The following is a 21915-nucleotide window of genomic DNA, read 5'->3' on the forward strand; positions in this document are numbered from 1 at the left end:
AAACCATCCTTTGCCATTCTTCCTTGTTTTTCTTTCTCTTTGCTCCTTAGTCCCTTTGATTGCTTTCATTTTCTCCATCTACTTCCAAATTTTTGGTGTTTTCCTGGCTTCTAACTCAGTCTTCTCCATTTCCCTTTTTTTGTGCATTCTAAAATTTATTCTAAACCATCTGGGTTTTTTTTTTCATGGTTTCAGAATTAATATGGATGCATACAAATACACATGATTCTTATTTCTCAGCTATAGAATTATTGTCTACTGGACATTTCTATCTTGATGGTGAACAGGCATGACTAGTTTTATATACAAAAAGTTAAATATGAACAGGTGCTATATGTGAAAAAGTGAAAGTACTTTTTTTCATCCCTTTAATCTTCACATTAATTGTATGTGGTTAGTTAGATTTGTGCTTGTTTCCCATATAGATTGTGAGTTCCTTGAAGGCAGTAATATGTTCATTTTTATCTTTACACAGAATGGCTAGTGGTCCAGCTTAATGCACAGCTGAATTCCGTATGTCAGTTACTTGGCCGAGAATCTTGGGAATCATCCTTTTACTTCTTGCTCTACCTAATCACCCGTCTTCAGCTTGTCACTAAGTCTCACACATTATAGTGTCTGAATATTTGTCAAATTAGTCACTTTATTGACGTTTTTATTGCCATTGTCTTAGGCCTTCATCATGTCTCTTGGGCTGTTAACACAGCATCTTACTGGCCTCTGTAACTCTGATAGAGCATGTGTTACTCATATAATACATGAGTGAGCTGGTAAACCAGCTTTCTGGTAAAAGAGGGGGAAGCCCTGGTTTTGTAGTGTATGCCAATTTCCATGGTATAAATACTCTCACCATGGTCAGTTTTCAGATACCTGTGATGTCTGCTGGCTCACACAATTCCTGAAAATTTAATAATTGGCTCTTAAAGGAGCCAGTCTGAGCCAGCTCCAGTACACTGCTGTGTGACTAATCCCTTTTCAATCACCTTCCATACTGCTGCTGGAAACTAAAACAGAGCTGACAGTGCTCTGTCTTATCTTTTACCTCAATGGGATATAGTCTGAACATTTTAGAGATGTTACCAGTCTTTTTTAACTGCCCCCAACCTTCCTTTGGAACCTTAACTCTCTCATTCTTTCCCACTGTGTGCTCGAGACACACTGAAGTCAGCATTCCCCTTATTTCTAAATATGCTGTGGCATTTGCTGACTCTAAACCGTCACTCTTTCTCGGAGTAGCTTTCTCCACTTTGCTGCCTAGCAGGATCCTTAATTCTGAAAACTCCTTGGCAAACTGGAAGGAAATGGGGTTCCCAGAATTAAGGCAAAAGTAGCAGGTTTTCTTTGAGAGTAGTCAAGAAAGAGTCTTTGCTTTTTGCAGAATAATACTTCCAACTGAAATATAAAGTCATTCCTTCTACCAGAATCCAACCACGTATCACGCATTGTTCAGACTCTAAGGATGCGGTAGTAAACAAAACAAAGCCCTTGCCCTCATGGAGCATACGTTAGAGTGGAAATAGACAATTGAAGCTTTCTTGTATGGACTCTGTTCTTTTGGCTAATTTTATAATCTCTGTCAGGGTAGTCTTATATCCACTATATGAGTGGAAGACAGCAGTTTTATATCTACACTGAGCTTACTTCTACATAATTATTTTTAACTCCTAATTATTTCCATTTTTGAGTTTCACTACAGAAAGATATCTTATTAACATCTAGTATCACTTCTTTTTCCTGTTGATGAAGGGTTTGTTTTGAATATAGTCTCTTTTTCCATTTACTTATTTTGCTCATAAATCCTTAATTTCGGTGATACCTGTAAGTTTGTATTTGCCAATTTCTATTAAAATTCCAGATCCACTTTATTATGATAATATTTGTGCATCGATTTAGAGATATTGGAGGCCATAAATATCAAATGTGGTAAATTTTCCTGTTGTTGTTGGTGACCTTGTTTTCTTGCATTAAAGGCTGTAGTTAGTAGTTAATTTTTAATCTTCTACTTCATATTTTCCTTCCAACTCCCTGATAAAAGTTAACTTTTAGCAGTGTAATGTAGTGGTTCAGAGTGTGGGCTGTGCAACTAGACTGCCCGGATACAAATCTGAGACAAGTTGGACAAGTTGCATGCCCCTTCTTTACCTGTCTCTTCGTCTGTGAAATGAGGGAAATGATGGTTCCAACAGGGTTGTGTGAGGATTGAATGAGTTAACATGTTTAAAGTGCTGAGGTCATTGTATGGCACAGTATGCTCTCCACCAGTATTTCCACTCTCTTTTGTTGTTGCTTCCCCCTCCTCATTTACAACAGAAGTGTTTACACCAGTTCTTGGTGTATGTTATCTGTGGGTGTAATTGTTCTGTTGTCTAATATCTGTGCTTTAGTGCAGTGTAATTAATAAAGACTTTTCCTTATTTTTTCCCCTAGAGTGTTACAGTGATTTTTTAAATGAAGACTTTGATGTGAAGACTTATACTTCCCAGTCTATTCATCAAGCTGTAATTGCGGAACAACTAGCAAAACTTGCCCAAGGAATCAGTCAGTTGGATAAAGAACTACACTTACAGGTATTTCCAATCTTCTGGATCATTCAGCCAAAAGTGATAATTTACCATTCTGTAATCTTTTTATTATTTAATCTAACTGCATATTTAAATGAACAGATGTATAACGTAACCAGTGTGGCTTCTTTTTTGAAGCATGTGTTTGAAAAGTTTTCTGTAAACTACTTTTTGTTAGTTGAAAAACCAACATATCCCCCTCTCCAAAAGCTTTTGTTCCTACTTTGTTTTCACCACCTGAACTGATGTGCAATGAATATAGGTGGGCAAAAATAGGAAGCATTTGATAAAAATAATAGAAAATGGAATTATGGGAGTAGAACAGTGTGAGTAGGAAAAATTGGGTGTTCACATTGACAGTTCCCACTTTATGAACACAAAGTGTACCATTATGCTGAAATTACAGAAAGGTGATAAATTTCTGGTAGATAAAACACAAAATGGGGAATGAGGAGATAGGTTCTAATCTCAGGAGATAGGTTCCCTTTTATTTTATTATTTTTTAATTTTTTTTATTTTTTTTGATAGGTTCCCTTTTAGATCACTTAATGTCCTTGAGTTTTGCTTTAAAAAATTTTTTTTTAAATGTTTATTTTTGAGAGAGAGACACAGAGCGTGAGTTGGGGAGGGGCGCAGAGAGAGAGAGAGAGAGAGAGAGAGAGAGAGAGACGCAGAATCTGAAGCAGGCTCCAGGCTCTGAGCTCTCAGCACAGAGCCTGACACAGGGCTCTAACCCCATGAGAGATCATGACCTGAGCTGGAGTCAGATGCTCAGCCGACTGAGCTGCCAAGGTGCCCCATGAGTTTTGCTTTTAAAAAGAAAATCTATTAAATGGGTTGGAATGAATAAGGAGGAAGAGATTCTAGTAGATCTTGAAGGTTCCTTTCTCTTTTATAATTCTGTAATTTTTATAGGGGGTTTATGGTATACTGCCTAGTTGTTGGTTTTTGTTTGTTGAGTAGGCTCTTAATAAATATTTAAATGAATGAACAAGTACATGAATAAATGGACTGTTTACCAGGAAACTTAGATCTCGTGTAGCATGAAACACATTCACTTAAATTTTTTGTGTTGTACTTCATCAATTAAGAGTAGTTAGGACTACTCAGGACTGAGATGACTTTTAAGGTCATTTTAACTTCGATTATATAATTGGAGTTCAAAATTTATTGACAAATATTTATAAAACACTTTTTTTAAACATTTATTCATTTTTGAAAGGCAGAAAGAGACAGAGTGCAAATGGGGGAGGGGCAGAGAGAGAGAGAGAGAGAGGGAGGGAGGGAGGGAGACACAGAAACAGAAGCAGGCTCCAGGCTCTGAGTTATCAGCACAGAGCCTGATTCGGGGCTCAAACTCACAGACCGCGAGATCATGACCTGAGCCAAAGTCGGCCACTTAACCAACTGAGCCACCCAGGCGCCCCTATAAAACACTTTAAATTGTCAGGATTTGCATTAGGCTGTGGAGACAGAAAAGTGAACATATTTCTCAGCTCTTCAAAGACTCACAGACCAGTAGCAGATACAGACAGAAACAATAACAGGCAAATGATGCCTGTTTTGTTTCGAGTAGTACAAAGCTTTCATAAAAGCAGGGGAGAATGCACTTAACTCCGCCTAGAGTTCTCAGGGATGGCTTTTTGTAAGAGCGCCTGAAATTCTTCTTTTTTGTGGTTGGTACTTTCTTTTTTTCCCAAATTTTTATTTAAATTCCAATTAGTTAACATACAGTGTAATATTAGTTTCAGGTGTAGAATTTAGTGATTCATCAGTTACATACAACACCCAGTGCTCATCACAGGTACACTCATTAATACCCATCACCTGTTTAGCCCATCCCCCCCACCCTCTTCCCTTCCAGGAAGTCTCAGTTTTTTCTCTCTAGTTAAGAGTCTGTTTCCTGGTTTGCCTCTCTTCCCCCCCTCCCCCCATGTTCATCTGTTTTGTTCCTTAAATTCCACATATGAGGGACATCATATGGTATTTGTCTTTCTCTGACTGACTTGGTTCGCTTGGCATAATACTCTCTGGCTCCATCCACATAGTTGCAAATGGCAAGATTTTATTCTTCTTGTGGCTGAGTAATATGGTTGGTATTTTCTTTGTTCCTTGCATGTAGTACCTTCTCTGCAGGAATCAACAAAAAACTAAAAATGTATTTAACATCTCTTAGAGGGGGCAGGTTACACTGATAGTAGTTTGGGATATGAAGTAGAATACTAGTATGACATCTGAACCTGCTGTAATTGTTTTTCTGCAGAAGCAAAATTGGGATAATTCTAACTAAACCCATAAAAAAATTTAAAATACCACTGAGATGATTAAACTAACAGTAGATGTGGTGAAGTACGTACTCGTTGGGGCTTAGGATAGGACACAGAAACCATTCTAGTTATGTAAAGCAGGAAAATGTTTAATACGGAGAATTAGATGATTATGAAATCAGCCGGCGGACTGAGTTGAAGGATCTACCTTCATAGATGCAATGCAAAGGCCTGGCACTCCCATGCCAGTGCTAAAATTCCACCTGTAGGTATCTGGTGATGAAATTTTGGAATGATTGATGTGGCTATTCCAAATGTCTCTAAATTCTCAGGTCTCAGGACCTTGCTTATTACTAGCTGAAACAGTAACAGGAAAGTAGCTTTCCTTTCTTTTCTGTCTCCCAGTTCTCTTGGAAATTCATCCAGCTGGCGGCAGAGGAGTTTCTGAAAGTATAGTATTTTTCACACAGGAAAAAGAAGAGCGGAGAATTAAAATTAGTCTTGTTAGGATGGACGACACATTGATGGCCCTATTAGTGGACTGGGGAAAATTCAGACATATTCTGGCAATCTTAAGAGATGTAGGAGGGGCGCCTGGGTGGCACAGTCAGTTAAGCGTCCGACTTCAGCCAGGTCACGATCTCGCGGTCCTGGAGTTCGAGCCCTGCGTCAGGCTCTGGGCTGATGGCTCAGAGCCTGGAGCCTGTTTCCGATTCTGTGTCTCCCTCTCTCTCTGCCCCTCCCCCATTCATGCTCTGTCTCTCTCTGTCCGAAAAATAAATAAACGTTGAAGAGATGTAGGAGACCGAAAGTAATTTCAGAGGCATGTGATAGAAAGGGACATGATAGAAAACAGTGATAACTGAAGCAGGACAAAATGGAGGACAATATAGGGGTTCCAGTGAATGAATTTTTGGTGACTAGGAGCTTCAGTTTACAGCCTTCTTATGGAACTTCTTATTCATTGGAATTGAAAAGGTACAAAATGGTAAGGATTCTTGCATTATTCTAGAGATGAAGGATTTCTTAATGTTTCTAGGAATCTCTTGCATGTGGCTTTTAACTCTTAACTTTTTTGGTTTTTTCATGTGATGGTTCACACTGCCTTAAATTTCATAAAAATATCAGTCATGTGCAAGGAAGAGGATTTTCTGTGACCTTCGGAAACTGAAAGCAGAGAGATGTTCAGGGATAGGTGGGTAGTGACTCCGCATTATCTTTTCCGATTAGAATGTGGTCTTGGGGCACCTGGGTGGCTCAGTCGGTTAAGCGTCCGACTTTAGCTCAGGTCATGATCTTGCAGTCTGTGAGTTCAAGTCCTGTGTCAGGCTCTGTGCTGACAGCTCAGATTCAGATTCTGTGTCTCCCTCTCTCTCTCTGCCCCTTCCTGGCTCGCACTATGTCTTTCTCTGTCTCTTGAAAAGTGAATAAACATTAAAAAAAATTTTTTTTTAAATTAAAAAAAGAATGTGGTCTTGATGATGCTGAAGTAAGTTCAAGAATTAAGAGAACCTTAAAAAAAACAACTGAAACTAAGAGAACCTAATGTTTAAAAACATTCTTTACAGGGAAAGCATATAAAAGCATGGCAAGAATAGGTTTTGTTTTGTTTTGTTTTTCAATTTTGGCACAGCTCTGTTTGTACTTCCCATTAGGAAAGAAAAGGAGTGGTGAAAAGGTTGTGCCTTTTTGGCTTTATATCAAACTATAAGCATGTTTGTGTGTCTGCTAATAACTCCTTTCAAACACTCCTTTTAATCTGTATTTTATTCTTTTGTGTTAGTGTTTGGGCCTTCCTATATGAAGGGAGACCTTTAATTCTACATTGTGGTTACAAAGAAAAATACCTAATACTTAGAGCAAATTCTTGATTTTCAGGTTGTTGCAAGACATGAAGATTTATTAGCACAAGCAACTGGGATTGAGTCTTTGGAAGGTATGTTTCCATTAAGTACTATAAATTAGATTGAGCTAGACCAGGGGTTAGCAAACTTTTATTGTTAAGGGTCGGATAGTAAATGAGACTTTGCAGGCCATACCACCTCTGTTGCAACTACTGAACTCTGCTCTTCCGGAGTGAGAGCAGCCAGATAATATGAAAATGAATGTGGCGTGTTCCAACAAAACTTTAATAAAACTTTGCTGACCTCGGAGCTAAACTGAGTTCAAAACCTTGCTTTGGCACTTAATAAATGTGTGACCATGGACAAGTTATTTCACCTTTGTGTGCTTCACTTTTATCCATAAAGGAGGAGTATTAATATGTACCTACATGGTGTTATTTTGAGGGTGAAGTGAGTTAGAAAAATGCTTAGAACAATTCCTGGCACATATTTAGTGCCTCTCATAAAATTAACAGTTAGAGGGGCGCCTGGGTGGCGCAGTCGGTTGAGCGTCCGACTTCAGCCAGGTCACGATCTCGCGGTCCGTGAGTTCGAGCCCCGCGTCAGGCTCTGGGCTGATGGCTCAGAGCCTGGAGCCTGTTTCCGATTCTGTGTCTCCCTCTCTCTGCCCCTCCCCCGTTCATGCTCTGTCTCTCTCTGTCCCCAAAATAAATAAACGTTGAAAAAAAATTAAAAAAAAAAATTAACAGTTAGAAAATTGTTAATTAACAAAAACATCAATACCACCAGAGTAAGTAATAGTAGAAGTAGGCTTGAATGCTGTCCTTATATTTGGCTTTCTTTGAAACTCTTTTCAGTGCAAGCATAATAGAATAATAATAACAGGGAATCTTTATTTTTGTAAGTCTTACTATTTTTGATTGGCTAAGTCTTTTGTGAATTTTCCTCCTCTCTTGATTGAATTAAACTACATCTTATAAATATGGATTTTTCCTTAAATTTGTTTATTTAAGTAATCTCCACATTTAGCATAAAACTCAAACTCAGGATCCCAAGATCAAGAGTCCCAGGTGCACAAAGTATGGAATGTTAATAATCACGTTTTACATTGTCACTTGTGATTAGTATTATTAATCATTGCACATCAAAAGAAAACTAGGTGATTTTCCCTATGTTGATTGAACTCTTGAGGAGGAAGGATATGTTTTTTTGTGATACAATATTTAATGCTTCCCCCAGTGCTGCTTATGAACTCAGAGGTATTACTGTCAGTAGGTACGTTGTTTCCCAGACGTCATGATGAAGAACTTAGTATTTGGGGGAATAATAGTTTGTTGTTTGAATATTTAAGATAGATATCAGACTATGTTCTTGGGAAAGCTAAGAAGCTCTAAGTACTGACCACTTACTATTAGAAATTATTTTTAATCTCATTTTAGGTGTTTCTGGAAGCAAGTAAATAATATCCTGTATTAATGGTGATTTTTTAAAAATAAGCGGTAAATGATTTTTTTCATTTGTAAAACCCATAAGGATGGCATGGTAGTACATTGATTGTGAGTCTGTATAGGTGTAGATGAATCCTCGCAGCAGAAGTACTTCTTTTTCTTATATTCTTATATGCATTTTGGTCCATAATGTGCTTGTTTTCCCCAAAAAAGGTTTTCAGTGATTATAGCATTTAAAATATACTGTTAGACTGAGTTAGAATGACTGACTATTAGATGAGTGTTTGAAGTACAAAGGCAGCCTTCTCGGAGTTCCTGTGATAATCTAAGAATCTTCTCCAGATTATTTGAACATAAAACGTCAAAGTCTGAATTAGTGTTCATTTTGGCATGATGTGTATTTCTAAACACTTATTAGAATGTTGAGATGCTGAAAAGTGTGATATGTTTTGGAAAACAAGTGTTATACCAACTTCTACTTCATCTAATTTTTCCCCCAAATATTGAAGATTTTTGCCACCTAAGTAGTTTGGAATTACATTTATTGAACCTATTTTATTAAAAGTCCCCTCTTATTCATTTTTCATTCATTTAATCATATATTTTTATATTAAACTTTTTTTTTTAACATTTATTCATTTTTTTTTTTTCAAATTTTTTCAACGTTTATTTATTTTTGGGACAGAGAGAGACAGAGCACGAATGGGGGAGGGGCAGAGAGAGAGGGAGACACAGAACCGGAAACAGGCTCCAGGCTCCGAGCCATCAGCCCAGAGCCCGATGCGGGGCTCGAACTCACGGACCGCGAGATCATGACCTGGCTGAAGTCGGACGCTTAACCGACTGCGCCACCCAGGCGCCCCAACATTTATTCATTTTTTTGAGAGACCAAGACAAAGCACGAGCAGGGGAGGGGCAGAGACAGAGGGAGACATAGAATCTGAAGCAGGCACTAGGCTCTGAGCTTGACAGCTCAGAACCTGATGCGGGGCTTGAACTCACAAACCATGAGATGATGACCTGAGCTGAAGTCAGCTGCTTAACCAGCTGAGCCACCCAGGTGCCCCTCATTTATTCATTGAAATATTAGTTGAGAATTTGCTAGGTTCCAGACAGCTCTGACAGAGTCTTTGTTCTTATGGAATTTAGAAGTATATTTAATTAACCCTATTTTATTAAAAAGAGATATCCTCATTCCCTCATTCATTTGTCCACTCAAACAGTAATTTAGAACTTGTTTAGGTACCAGGCACCTGTGAACAACAGACAAAGTCACTGTTCTTATGGGACTTATGTTCTAGTGTGGAGAAGCAGACAAAGAAAATAGACAAATTCAGATAATTGTAAGTCCTACAAAGAAAATAAATGGATGACGGTATGGAGGAAGGGGAGTCCCTTATTAGGATGGTCAGGGAAGGCCCTTTTGAGAAGATGATGTTTGAACCGAGCATTGAATGGTAGAAACAACCACCACATAAAAATCTTGGGAGAAGAGTGTTGAAAGTTGAGAGAGGAATAGATGGGAAGGTAGGAATGAGCTTGGGATGTACGAGGGGCAGAGAGAAGGCCCGTATGAGTGGAGTTTAATGAGTGGGGAAGAGAATCGTACGTGAGGTTCTTAGAAAGGAATTTTGATTTTCGTTTTAAGTGCAGTAGTAAACCATTGGAGGGTTTTTATTAGGGACATGATGTAATGAGATTAATGCTATAAAAGTTTTCTCTGGTGGCTCTATAGGAAAGTAACAGTAAAATCAGGGGTACCAATTTAGAAGATGCTAGAAGAGTAGAGTTGATGGCGCATTGGATTAGAGTGGTAGATGGAAAGACAGGGAAGTGGGTGGGATAAAATGGGGGCAGAGCTGATAGAATTTATTGATGGGAGATGAAAGGGCTGAGGGAAAGAAGTCACCAAGTTTGATTCCTTATTTTTTAGTCTGAAAAATTGGATAGATGATGGTATGGGTAACTGAGCTGGGTTAGAATGGAGAAGATTGTGACTTTGATAGGGTGGGGAGGGCAGAAGTTATCTTGGGCGTCTTAAATTTGACATAAGAAAGTTGAGGGGCCAGGTGTGTGTGTGTGTGTATATATATACACAAATCTGTGTATATATATGTGTGTGTGTGTGTGTATATTTGCATATATATATTTGTGTATGTGTGTATGTATATGCATGTATATATCTGTATACATATATATGTGTGCACACACACGCAGATAGAAAATCTCTGTAGACATTTGTACATATGTATGGGTATGTGTGTATAAAATCGGTATTTTATTGAATAGATAGTATTTAAAACATTGGGGTTGGGTGAATTCCCTAAGAGATATGTAGATAGAGAAGAGAAAATGAGGATTAAATCTCGGAGTAGAACTCAAACAGAGGAGGAGTAGGAGCAGCTAATGTAATAAGAAGAAACCTAGGGAGTGTGATGACTTGGAAGCCTAGAGAAAAGAAATGTTTTAGGGAGGGAGTGGTTTAACTGTGTTGTGAATTTCTGGGGCGCCTGGGTGGCTCAGTCGGTTAAGCATCCGACTTCGGCTCAGGTCATGATCTCACTGCTTGTGAGTTCGAGCCCCGCGTTGGGCTCTGTGCTGACAGCTCAGAGCCTGGAACCTGCTTTGGATTCTGTGTCCCGCTCTCTCTCTGCCCCTCCCTTGCTCATGCTCTGTCTCTCTCTACAATAAATAAAACATGAAAAAAAAAAACTGTTGTGAATTTCTGAGAATTGGAACAAGATAAAGACAGAACTGACAATAGAATTTGGCATGTTGGAGATTTCTGGTGGCCTTGATAAGATGTGTTTTGGTCGAGTATTATGAAAGTCTGTTGGAGAGTGGGTGGTGGAGAGAATAAGGAAGTGTTGATAACAAGGGCAGCTTATTCCTGGAGGTTTAAGATCAGTAAGACCTAAAACCAGCAGAAAAATGAGAATCCTTGGGTCCAGAGGGGATTCTGTTGGACCGAGCCATATTAAAGCATATTTGTATGCTGGTAATGCTTATTCTAGTATTACTTCATCTAATACATGACAGCATTCTGTACCTAAGTTTATTTAGAATATTATGTTTTAAAACTAAATGTAGAAACTGAGTTTTAAAGAATGGAGTTCAAAATAATTAAAACTGTAATATTGAAAAGCTTATTTTTAGGTCCATAAAGTAGTAAAATTTAAGATCCTTCTTCATGAAAATATTTCTACAGTTATGTTAAGTTCTTTATTACTTTGTGTATATTGAGAGTTAAAGGCAATGCTGTCCTTGCTGTCCATGTGTATTATTTATCTAGTTTGTAATTTAACAAATATTGCCATCGGAAGTAGTCTGCATTAGGCTCAGGTCATGCAGTACTGAATGAAAAGTATACTTTCCCTAATGCCCAGGAATTTATAGTTAGAGAGTAAAACATTAAACAGATATACAGCCAGATATATAATTACCTAATGTGATTAGTGCCATGAAGGAAATGTATGCTGTAGAAGAAAATAGCGAGAGAATCTAAGTTAGATGGGGGATCTTTTAGTATTTGTGCCTGTTAGGGCGAGGTTTGACAAACAGTAGGTGTTTATCCAGTAGGAACTTGAGGGTGGGGTTGGATGTTGGAGAGAAAGTACACCATTTCCAGATAGTACAGGGCTTTGTAAACCAAGCTGTGGACTTCAGTTTTGACATGGGAGAAAAGGGGAGACCAAGGAAGAGTTTTAACAGGGAATATTGTATACAATTTGCACCTTTAAAGATCACTTAGTCTTCTTTTGTAGTTATAGATAAAATGCACATTCACACAAAACTTCAGCATTTTAAAGTATGTAATTTAGCAGCATTAATTACATTTACGATGTTGTGCAGCCATTACTGTGTAGTTTCAGAACTTTTTCATCACCCCAAGTGGAAAACCCTATGCTCCTTAAACAGTCACTCTGCATTCCTTGTCACACTTATTTAGTGGAACAAGGATTGGAAGGGGGGAATAGTTAGAGGCTTTAACAATAGTACAGGTAAAAGATATTGATTGGTTGCTTAGGTTATGATGGTGGCCGGAAAAATTGAAATTTTTCTGTATGTATGTATGAATTTTTTTCTTTTAATATAATTCTTTTGCCCTATTGGAGCCCTTGGAACTTTGTAAAGTAATGGAAATTATTGTGTTTTCCTAGGCGTTCTTCAGATGATGCAGACAAGAATTGGCGCTTTACAGGGAGCTGTTGATAGGTACTGTTGCTCATTTTGTAAATAAGTGGAAGGGAGAGAAGTTTAACCATTGATATTTGAAGATGATTTTATTGTTACTCCTCTCTTTATTTTTCCTTTAGGATGAAAGCAAAAATTGTGGAGCCGTACAATAAAATAGTAGCCCGCACTGCACAACTTGCAAGACTTCAGGTGGGTTGTCACTTTTCAGTTTTTAATACTTTGTATTATTCATTTTGTTTTTATAAGTGAACACATTTCAAGAGAACAAATTCTGAGGAAATAGGGGAATATGAGAGAAAAGGAGAAATACTAAAGAGCTTTAAAATAAGATAGGCAATTTAAAAAATAAAAAACTGTTCAAGTGAATTATTTTCATTCTTAATACTACAGTGTATAATCATTTACTAATTTATTAATATTCACAACTATTTTTTCAGTAGAGAGCAGAAATAAACCCAGCATTTATGCCAAATGAAGGAACCCATACCTATAAGTTGTTCTAATAGGAGTGCTTATGTATTATAGGAGAAATTCAGTTTTGGACCAGAATTTTGTTATTTTTATGGCCATTATTGTTCCAGATATTTTCTTTTTTTTTTTTTAATGTTTTTTTAACATTTATTTATTTTTGAGACAGGGAGAGACAGAGCATGAACAGGGGGAGGGTCAGAGAGAGGGAGACACAGAATCTGAAACAGGCTCCAGGCTCTGAGCTGTCAGCACAGAGCCTGACGCGGGGCTCGAACTCACGGACCACGAGATCATGACCTGAGCTGAAGTCGGCTGCTTAATTGACTGAGCCACCCAGGCGTCCCCCCAGATATTTTTTCTATTCCTCCCCTTTCCTTCTGGGATTACAATTACGAATGTATTAGGTATCTTTGGGATGTCTCACAGACAACTGGATTCTCTGTTCATTTTTTTCCAGTCATGTTTACCCCATGTGTTTTGTTTTGGATAATTTCTATTGCGTTGTCTTCACGTTCACTGATCGTTTCTTCTGTACTGTTTGATCGACCCCTAATCTCATTCAGTGTATTTTTGATTTCAGACATTTTTGTTTTAATCTCAAGAAGTTTGATTTGGATCTTTTCTATACTTTCCATTAATCTGCTTAACCTTTTGGATATATGGAATACTGTTAAAATAACTGTTTTAATGTCTGCTAATTTATAGATTGTGCCAGTCATACCACAGTGCTGTTTTAGAAGATTTCCACCACCACAGAAAGATCCCTCCTGTTTGCCATTGTCTTCTTTCATTTGGACTACTGTAATGGAATATCATAGACTGGGTGGTTTATGAATTATAGAAATTTCTTTCTCACAGTTCTAGAGGCTGGACGTCTGAACCAGGGTACCAGGCTGCTCATGTCCTGGACAGGGCCCTCTTTTGGGCTGCAGATAGTCCTTTTCTTTTCTTTTTCAATTTTTTAAATTAAGTCTTTAATTTTAATTTTAGTATAGCTAACATACAGTGTTCTATTAGTTTCAGGTGTACAGTTGAGTGATTCAACAATTAAATATGTTACTCATCATGATTACATAGTCATTTTCTATTGTATCCTCAAATGGCAGACAAGGCTAGAGAGATCTCTGGGGTCCCTTTTATAAGGACACTAATCCCATTCATGAGGGGTTCACTTTCATGACCTAATCACCTCTCAAAGGCCTCACTTGCTAATATTATCACACCGAGGGGTTAGGATTTCAACACATGAATTTTTTTTTTTTATCATTTTGTTTTTTTTCCCTCCCATCATGTTAAGTGTACTCTTTAATCCCCATCACCTATTTCTCCCATCCCCCCACCCTCCTCCCCTCTGGTAGCCATCAGTTTGTTCTCTATAGTTAACAGTTATAGTTAGTTCTTGGTTTGCCTCTCTCTCTTTTTTTCCCCTTTGCTTGTTTGTTTCTTATATTCCACATATGAGTGAAATCACATGGCATTTGTCTTTCTCTTAGTTCTCTACACATTATACTCTAGCTCCATCCATGTTGTTGTAAAAGACGAGATTTTAAGTCTATTGCAGCTGTCAGTACTTATTCCCACCCCCCAGTTCTACGGTGTTGCTAATCTATTTTCTGTCTCTATTGATTTGCCTTTTCTGGTCATTTCATCTAAATGGAATTATACAAGATATAGTCTTTTGTGTCTGGCTTCATTCACTTTGCATAATGCCTTTGAGGTATGTCTGTGTCATAGAATGTCATTAGTAGTTCATTCTTTTTTTTTTTTTTTAATTTTTTTTAATGTTTATTTTTCAGAGAGAGAGCATAAGCTGGGAGGGGCAGAGAGAGAGAGAGAGAGAGAGAGACACAATCCGAAGTAGGCTCTAGGCTCCAAGCTGTCAGCACAGAGCCCAATGCGGGGCTCAAACTCATGAACCGTGAGATCATGACCTGAGCCAAAGTCGGATGCCCCACCGACTGAGCCACTCAGGTGTCCCCATTCTTTTTTTTTTTTTTAACGTTTTATTTATTTTTGAGACAGGGAGAGACAGAGCATGAACAGGGGAGGGTCAGAGAGAGGGAGACACAGAATCTGAAACAGGCTCCAGGCTCTGAGCTGTCAGCACAGAGCCCGACGTGGGGCTCGAACTCACGGACAGCAAGATCATGACCTGAGCTGAAGTCGGCCGCTTAACCGACTGAGCCACCCAGGCGCCCCTCCTTTCTTTTTTTTTAATTGCCGAATTCTGTTCTATTTTATGGAGCTAGCACATTTTGTTTATCCACTCACCAGTTGATGGATATTTGGATTGTTTCTCATTACTGGCTTTTGAATAATGCTACTATGAACATTTGCTTACATGTATTTGTGTGGACCTATGCTTTCATTTCTCTTAGGTAGATTTCTAAAAATGGAATTGATGGGTTGTATGGTAAGTTTAATTTTTTAAAGAACTGCCATGTTGTTTTCCAAAGTGCCTATACTATTTTATATTCCCATTAGTAATATATGAGGGTTCCAGTGTCGACACATCGTTTTTTTAAATTATTTTTTTACTGTTTGTTTCTTTTTGGAGAGTGAGAGCACGTGTGAGTGGGTGAGGAGCAGAGAGACAAGGGGACAGAGGATCCAAAGTAGGCTCTGTGCTGACAGCAGGGAGTCCCATGTGGGCATCGAACTTAGGAACCATAAGATCATGACTTGAGTCCAAGTCAGGCGCTTAACTAACTGAGCCACCCAGGCATCCTCCAGTGTCTACACATCCTTACCAACACTTGTTATTTTCTCTTCTTTGATTATGGGCATTCTAGTAGCCCACGAATACAGTGGTATTTCATTATAATTTTAGTTTACATTTCTTAAATGATGATTTGGGTATCTTTTCATGTGCTTATTAGTCATTAGTATATCTTTAATTTATTCAGTCTATAATATCTTTTAGGCATTTTAAAATTGGATTGTTTATCTTATTGTTAAGTTATAGCTTTTTTTGTTGTTGAATAGTTGATACACACTGTTTCATTACTTTCAGGTGTACAACATAGTGATTCAACAACTATATACATTATGCTGTGCTCACTACAAGGGCAGCTGCCATCTGTCACAATACAATGCTATTACAGTACCACTAACTGTATTCTCTTTGCTGTACCTTTCATCCCTGTGACTTAGTCCATTACAGGAAGCCTGTACCTCCCACTCCCATGTACCCATTTTGCCCATACCCCCAGCCCTCTCTTCTCTGGCAACCATCAGTTTTTTCTCTGTATTTATGGGTCTCTTTCTGATTTTTCTGTTTCTTCATTTGGTTTTTTAGATTCCACATATAATTGAAATCATATGATACTTGTCTTTCTCTGTTTGAATTATTTCACTTAACATACTACCCTCTAGGTCTATCCAACTTGTTACCAGTGTCAGGATCTCATTCCTTTTTATGGCTGCATAATACCTGTGTGTGTATGTATGCACACTACCTCTTCTTTATTCATCTGTCACTGGACACTTGGCTATTGAAAATGATGCTCCAGTGAACATGGGGTGAATATATTTGAAGTAGTGTTTTGTTTTCTTCGGAAAAATACCCAGTTAGGAGCTTTTCTTTTATATATTATGATACAATACGTGATTTGCCAGTATTTTTTTTTTCCCAGTGTATGACTTATAAATATTTCTACCAGTCTGTGACTTGACTTTTATTTTTAAGTGTTGTCTTTTGAAACAGAAAATTATAAATTTTGATCAGGTCCAAATTATCAAATTTTCTTTTATGGATTGCTGGCACCATTTCTTGAAAACAGCTTTTCTTTCCCTGTTCAGTTTTTTTGTTGCCTTCATAATACTTAATTGACTTTGTATGTGCGGGATTATTTCTGGACTCTTTACTCTCCTCAGTTGAACTAGTTTTTTGCCTTTATATTAATTGTACACTATCTTGATCACTGAAGCTTTTTAGTAAGTCTTCTATCAGCCAAATGATCTTGAAAAAAGGATACCATTTTAGTATCTGCAATCCCATCTGAACTTTAGAATCAGCTCATCAATTTCTACTAAAAAGCTGTTTATGATTTTTAAAATTTTTAAGTTCTTTTTAATGTTTATTTTTGAGAGACAGAGTGAGAGTGGAGGAGGGGCAGAGAGAGAGAGGGAGACACAGAGTTTGAAGCAGGCTCCAGGCTCTGGGCTGTCAGCACAGAGCCCGACATGGGACTTGAACCTGCAGACTATGAGATCATGACCTGAGCCGAAGTCGAATGCTTAACCAACTGAGCTGCCCAGGCTCCCCTGTTTAGGATATTTTTAAATATATTTTTTTAAGTTTATTTATTTTTGAGAGAGAGAGAGAGAGCAAGAACAGGGGAAGGGCAGAGAGAAAGGGAGACACAGAATCCCAAGCAAGCTCCATGCTGTCAGTGAGTCCCCAATATGGGGCTCATCTCATGAACCATGAGATCATGACTTGAGCTGATGTCAAGACTCTGACACTTAACCAACTGAACCACCCAAGTGCCCCTAAAAAGATGGTTAGGATTTTGACTGGAAATGTATTACATCTGTAGGTCAGTTTGGGGAGAATTGATGTATTAACAATATTGCATCTTCCATGTCATGAATATGGTATATCTACATGTACGTAGGTCTTGTTTAATTTCAGCCTCACATTTTGGTTTCAGTTTTGTTAAACTTATCTTTAAATATTTGTTTTTGTGGGGAGCCTGGGTGGCTCAGTCGGTTAAGCATCTGGGTTTGGCTCAGGTCATGATGTTGTATTTCCGTGAGTTCAAGCCACACATCGGGCTGTCTGCTGTCGGTGTAGAGCCTGCTTCAGATCCTGTGTCTCCTCTCTCTGCCCTTCCCCTGCACTCTCTTTCTTGTTCTCAAAAATAGACAGACATAAAAAAAAAAGAAAAATAGGGGCACCTGTGTGGCTCAGTCAGTTAAGTGTTCGACTTTGGCTCAGGTCATGATCTCACAGTTCATAGGTTTGAGCCCTGTATTGGGTTCTGTGCTGGCAGGTCACAGCCTGGAGCCTGCTTTGGATTCTGTGTCTCCCTCTCTCTCTGCCCCTCCCCCACTCATGCTCTGTCTCTGCCTCTCTGTCTCTCTCAAAAACAAACATTAAAAAAACATTTGGTTTTGTTACTATACTAAATGATATTTTTTATAAATTCTATTTTTCTGTTCATTGCCATTTTATATAGAACAGGTGTTTGAAAATTGCATAAAGAAGGTTTTTTTAAAAAAATATGTTCTTTTTATATTGTTAGTAGACATAGTATGACTTAATGGCAATATTGTTTGAAAGAACATAGATAAGATAATGAGGGATTGATAACTGAGGAGCCCTGATCTTCTAGTAAGCCATGGGAACATCTCATGTGAGAGATACTGTGTTAGTTATGGCAGAGAATACAAAAAAGGGTGAGGAAGTACTTTTCAAAAAGTTTACATCATGGTTAAAGGAAATAAGATAACTCTACACAATGACCTAATAAAATACTAATTACACAAATGCCGAAATAAAGAAACAAGTATTTAGAGTGCAAAGAAATTATATGCAGTTGGATTGCTTTATGATGTGTTTAATGCTTAAGAAATGGTATTTGAGATGGGCTTAGGAGCAGTAGGTTGTTGACATATTTGAAGTAAATCTTTAAGAATGAATGGATTGATAAGAATTTTAAAGGATAGGATTTGAGTAGGCTAAGATGAGAGTAAGGAATTATAGTCAGAAAGAAGAATATAACAAATGCATGGGAGGTGGAGGCATGCAGGGCATATCCAGAGAATGGCAATGAAAGTGTGCATTAAAAGGATTAACTCAAGCCATTTCCCCTTGTCCTTGTTACATATTACTTATATCTGTCAACCTCCTTCACTAAAGACAGACCTGGCTCAGTTAGCTTTTCAGTGAAAGCCTTTACATGATAGTTTCTGGCTTTAGTACCCATAGTAATCCACCCATCCATCCATCATCCTGTCCTCACTCTTCTTTGACTTTCTTAACTCCAGTTATGATCTTCATCGACTCCCGTGACTGTACAGTTGACCTCTGAAATCTTAAACTCTTAAATTCCATTTTATGTTTTACACCTCCCCTGATTTTCCAGCTTTCTCAGTACCTTACCCCAGACTCATAGTTTTTTATAGCTTTATTGAGCTATAATTCACCTAAGTGTGGAACTAAATTTTCTCCACTTCCTACCCCCTAACTCTCCAAATTTGATGTGTAACTGTACATTTCTTTGTCTTCCTAATATTGCTTCTTTCTATCTAAATCTTACTCAAGCTTTTCATTAAACTATATATAAACTATAGTTACTTTTTTTTTTTTTTTTTTTTGTCTGGAATTATCTTTAACTTTTGCAGGTAAGTTAGAGTTGCTGTCCAGGAAACATTTTTTCTTTAAGTTCATTTATTTTGATAGAGAAAGTGCGAGCAGGGGAGGGGCAGAGAGAGGGGGAGAGAAAGAATGCCAAGCAGGCTCCATGCTGTCAGCACAGAGCCCGACACGGGACCCCATCTCACGACCGGGTGATCATGACCTGAGCCGAAATCAAGAGTTGGACGCTTAATTGGCCAAGCCACCCAGGCACCCCATCTTAATCATTTTTAAGTGTACTGCTAACCATATTCATATTGTTGTGTAACGGACCTCCAGAACTTTCTCATCTTACAAAACTGAAACTCTTTATGTCCTAAGTGTGAATTTCTCTTTCTCCCTCCTGTCTTCCTCATTGGCACCTACCTTTCTGCTTTCTGTCTCTATGATTTTGACTATTTAGCTATTTCATATAAGCAGAACATATAGTATTTGTCCTTTTGGTTTATTTCATTTAGCATAATATCCTTGAGGTTCACCTGTATTTGAGTACACATACTAAAGAAGGATTTCCTTCTTTAAGACTGTATAATATTCTATTGTATGGATATACCACATTTTCTTTTTCCATGAATCCATTGAAGCGACATTAGGGTTGCTTCCCCTCTTGGCTGTTATGAAGAATGCTGCAGTGAACATGGGTGTGCAAATATCTCTTGAGATCCATCCTGCTTTGAGTTGCTTGGGAGATACCAGATCATATGGGTAATTCTATTTTTAAATTTTTGTGGATCCTCCATACTGTTTTCATTAGTGGCTGAAACCATTCAGCATTCCCACCAGTAGTGCCCAAGGTTTCCAACTTTTCTGCATCTTTGTCAGTGCTTGTTATTTTCTGTTCTTTTGATATCAGCCATGCTAGTGGGTAAGAGGTGATATCTCTTAGTGGTTTTGATTTGTATTTCTCCTATGATGAGTGATGTTGAGCATCTTTCCATATGCTTGTTGGCCTACGTATATCCTAGGAATGGGATTGCTAGGGTTATAGGATTTTTGATCTTTAGCTTTATTATGTAAAGTCCAACTATTTTCCCACATAATTCTGTCCTGCACACTGACAGTGTAGAGTTGGTATTAGTTTGTATCATTGCCAACATTTATTGTTGTCAGACTTGCTAATTTTTGCCAATATTTTGGTGCATTTTTCAGGGAATTAATTACTAAAGAGGCTGAATACCTGAGATGTGTCCTCTATTGTATGTTTCAAATATCCCTTTGTGTTTTTTTTTTCTTTATTGATAATATCTGGATGGATAGAAGTAAAATTTACCATTTTTTTCTTTTAGGGTTAGTGTTTTTCTGTCTTGATTAAGAGAACATTCCCTACCCTGGGGTCATGAAGATCTTCTATATTGCTCTGTGTGATATGTTTTGGTATTTAATATACCTGAAATTATTTCTAAGTTTACGTTTTTCTGAAATGTCTAATCTGTTGTTACTTCCATCCTGTGTTTTCTATTTTACATAATGTATTTTTTAATCTCTAATGTTTTTGTATTTTTATATCTTTCCTTTCTATAATGAAGTTTGTTTTCTTTTGAACATACAGAGTATATTAAAATATTTTTTTTAATGTTTATTCATTCTGAGAGATAGTGGGGGAGAGAGAATCTTAAGCAGGCTTCTCACCCAGCGCAGAGCCTGACATGGGGCTTGATCTCAGGACCATGAAATCATGACCTGAGCTGAAATCAGGACTCAGCCACCAAGGTGCCCTGAACATATAGGTATATTTAGAATAGGTATTTTAGTATTTCAGTCTTCATTATTTCCTCATCAATCGTTATTGATTGACCTTTCTTCTTGTTATGGGTTTTATTTTTTCACTTATTCACGTGCCTGGTAAGTGAGAACTGGTTTTAATTCTTTGTTAGAGCAGGTCCAGAGCAGCCTTTAGTCCGGGTCTAGTTTATATGTTAGCCCTAATTATTCACTGCTAGGTCTTAATGCTGTGGGCTCTGTGAAGTGTTTCAGTAATTCTTTCCCTGAGTTTCCTCCTACATATGTACATGTTGGTGCTTGAGTCCGTCCTTCTGCAGATATCCACAACCTCTCCTTCCTGTCCAGTTTCTGTCCATAAACTCTAGCCTTTTTGGTTCTCCTGAAGTCACATCTCTGTTTTCTCATTGTAGAGAGACCATCATGTTCTGTTTCTCTTTCCTTTCCCTTTGCTGGGGCCTGAAAATTGTCTCCCAGCAGTAAACTAGGGTAGTTAAGTTCATTTTCTTCTTTTTTTTCTTTTTCTAAACCATTTTCTTTTTTCTTTTTTTGAGAGAGAGGGTGAGCAGGGAAAGGGCGGTGGGGGTGGGGTGGGGAGGAGGACAGAGGCTCCAAAGCGGGCTCTGTACTGACAGGCTGACAGCAGCAATCCCGATGTGGGGCTCCAACTCATGAACCATGAGATCATGACCTGAAGTCAGACACTCAACTGACTGAACCACCAAGGTACCCCTAAAAGATTTTATTTTTAAGTAATTTCTGTATCCAACATGGGGTTCAAACCCACAACCTCTGGATCAAGAGTCACATGCTGCACCGACTGAGCCAGCCAAGTGTCCCAAGTTCATTCATTTTGTTAATCCTGGGGATGATAGTTCTGTGCTGTCTGTTCAGTGTCTGAAAATGATTTCATGCATTTTGTTCAGCTTTCTAGTTGTTCACCATGGGAGTGTAAATCCAGCCTGTCATCCCATCATGTTAGAAGTTACTTTCAGTTTTAAAAACTGAGTTGTAGGTCATATGCTATAAAATTTACCATTTTAA

General features: G+C 38.0%; 1 protein-coding gene across 3 annotated transcripts in view; it reads left to right on the top strand.

Annotated features, from left to right (window-relative positions):
• COG5 (component of oligomeric golgi complex 5) overlaps positions 1–21915 on the top strand; it is a 322331-nt gene that overhangs the window by 2648 nt on the left and 297768 nt on the right. For all 3 annotated transcript variants that reach the window (XM_047095454.1, XM_047095453.1, XM_047095455.1), the window contains exons 2-5: positions 2428–2567; positions 6707–6764; positions 12281–12335; positions 12437–12506. In XM_047095454.1, coding sequence (XP_046951410.1) covers positions 2428–2567; positions 6707–6764; positions 12281–12335; positions 12437–12506 — 323 coding nt within the window. The remainder of the gene's footprint in view (positions 1–2427; positions 2568–6706; positions 6765–12280; positions 12336–12436; positions 12507–21915) is intronic.

The sequence above is a fragment of the Lynx rufus genome, unplaced genomic scaffold (assembly GCF_022079265.1).
Source record: "Lynx rufus isolate CCGP_SWC_20201006 ecotype Redwood Valley unplaced genomic scaffold, mLynRuf1.p SCAF_4, whole genome shotgun sequence".
Taxonomy (NCBI): Eukaryota; Metazoa; Chordata; class Mammalia; order Carnivora; family Felidae; genus Lynx; species Lynx rufus.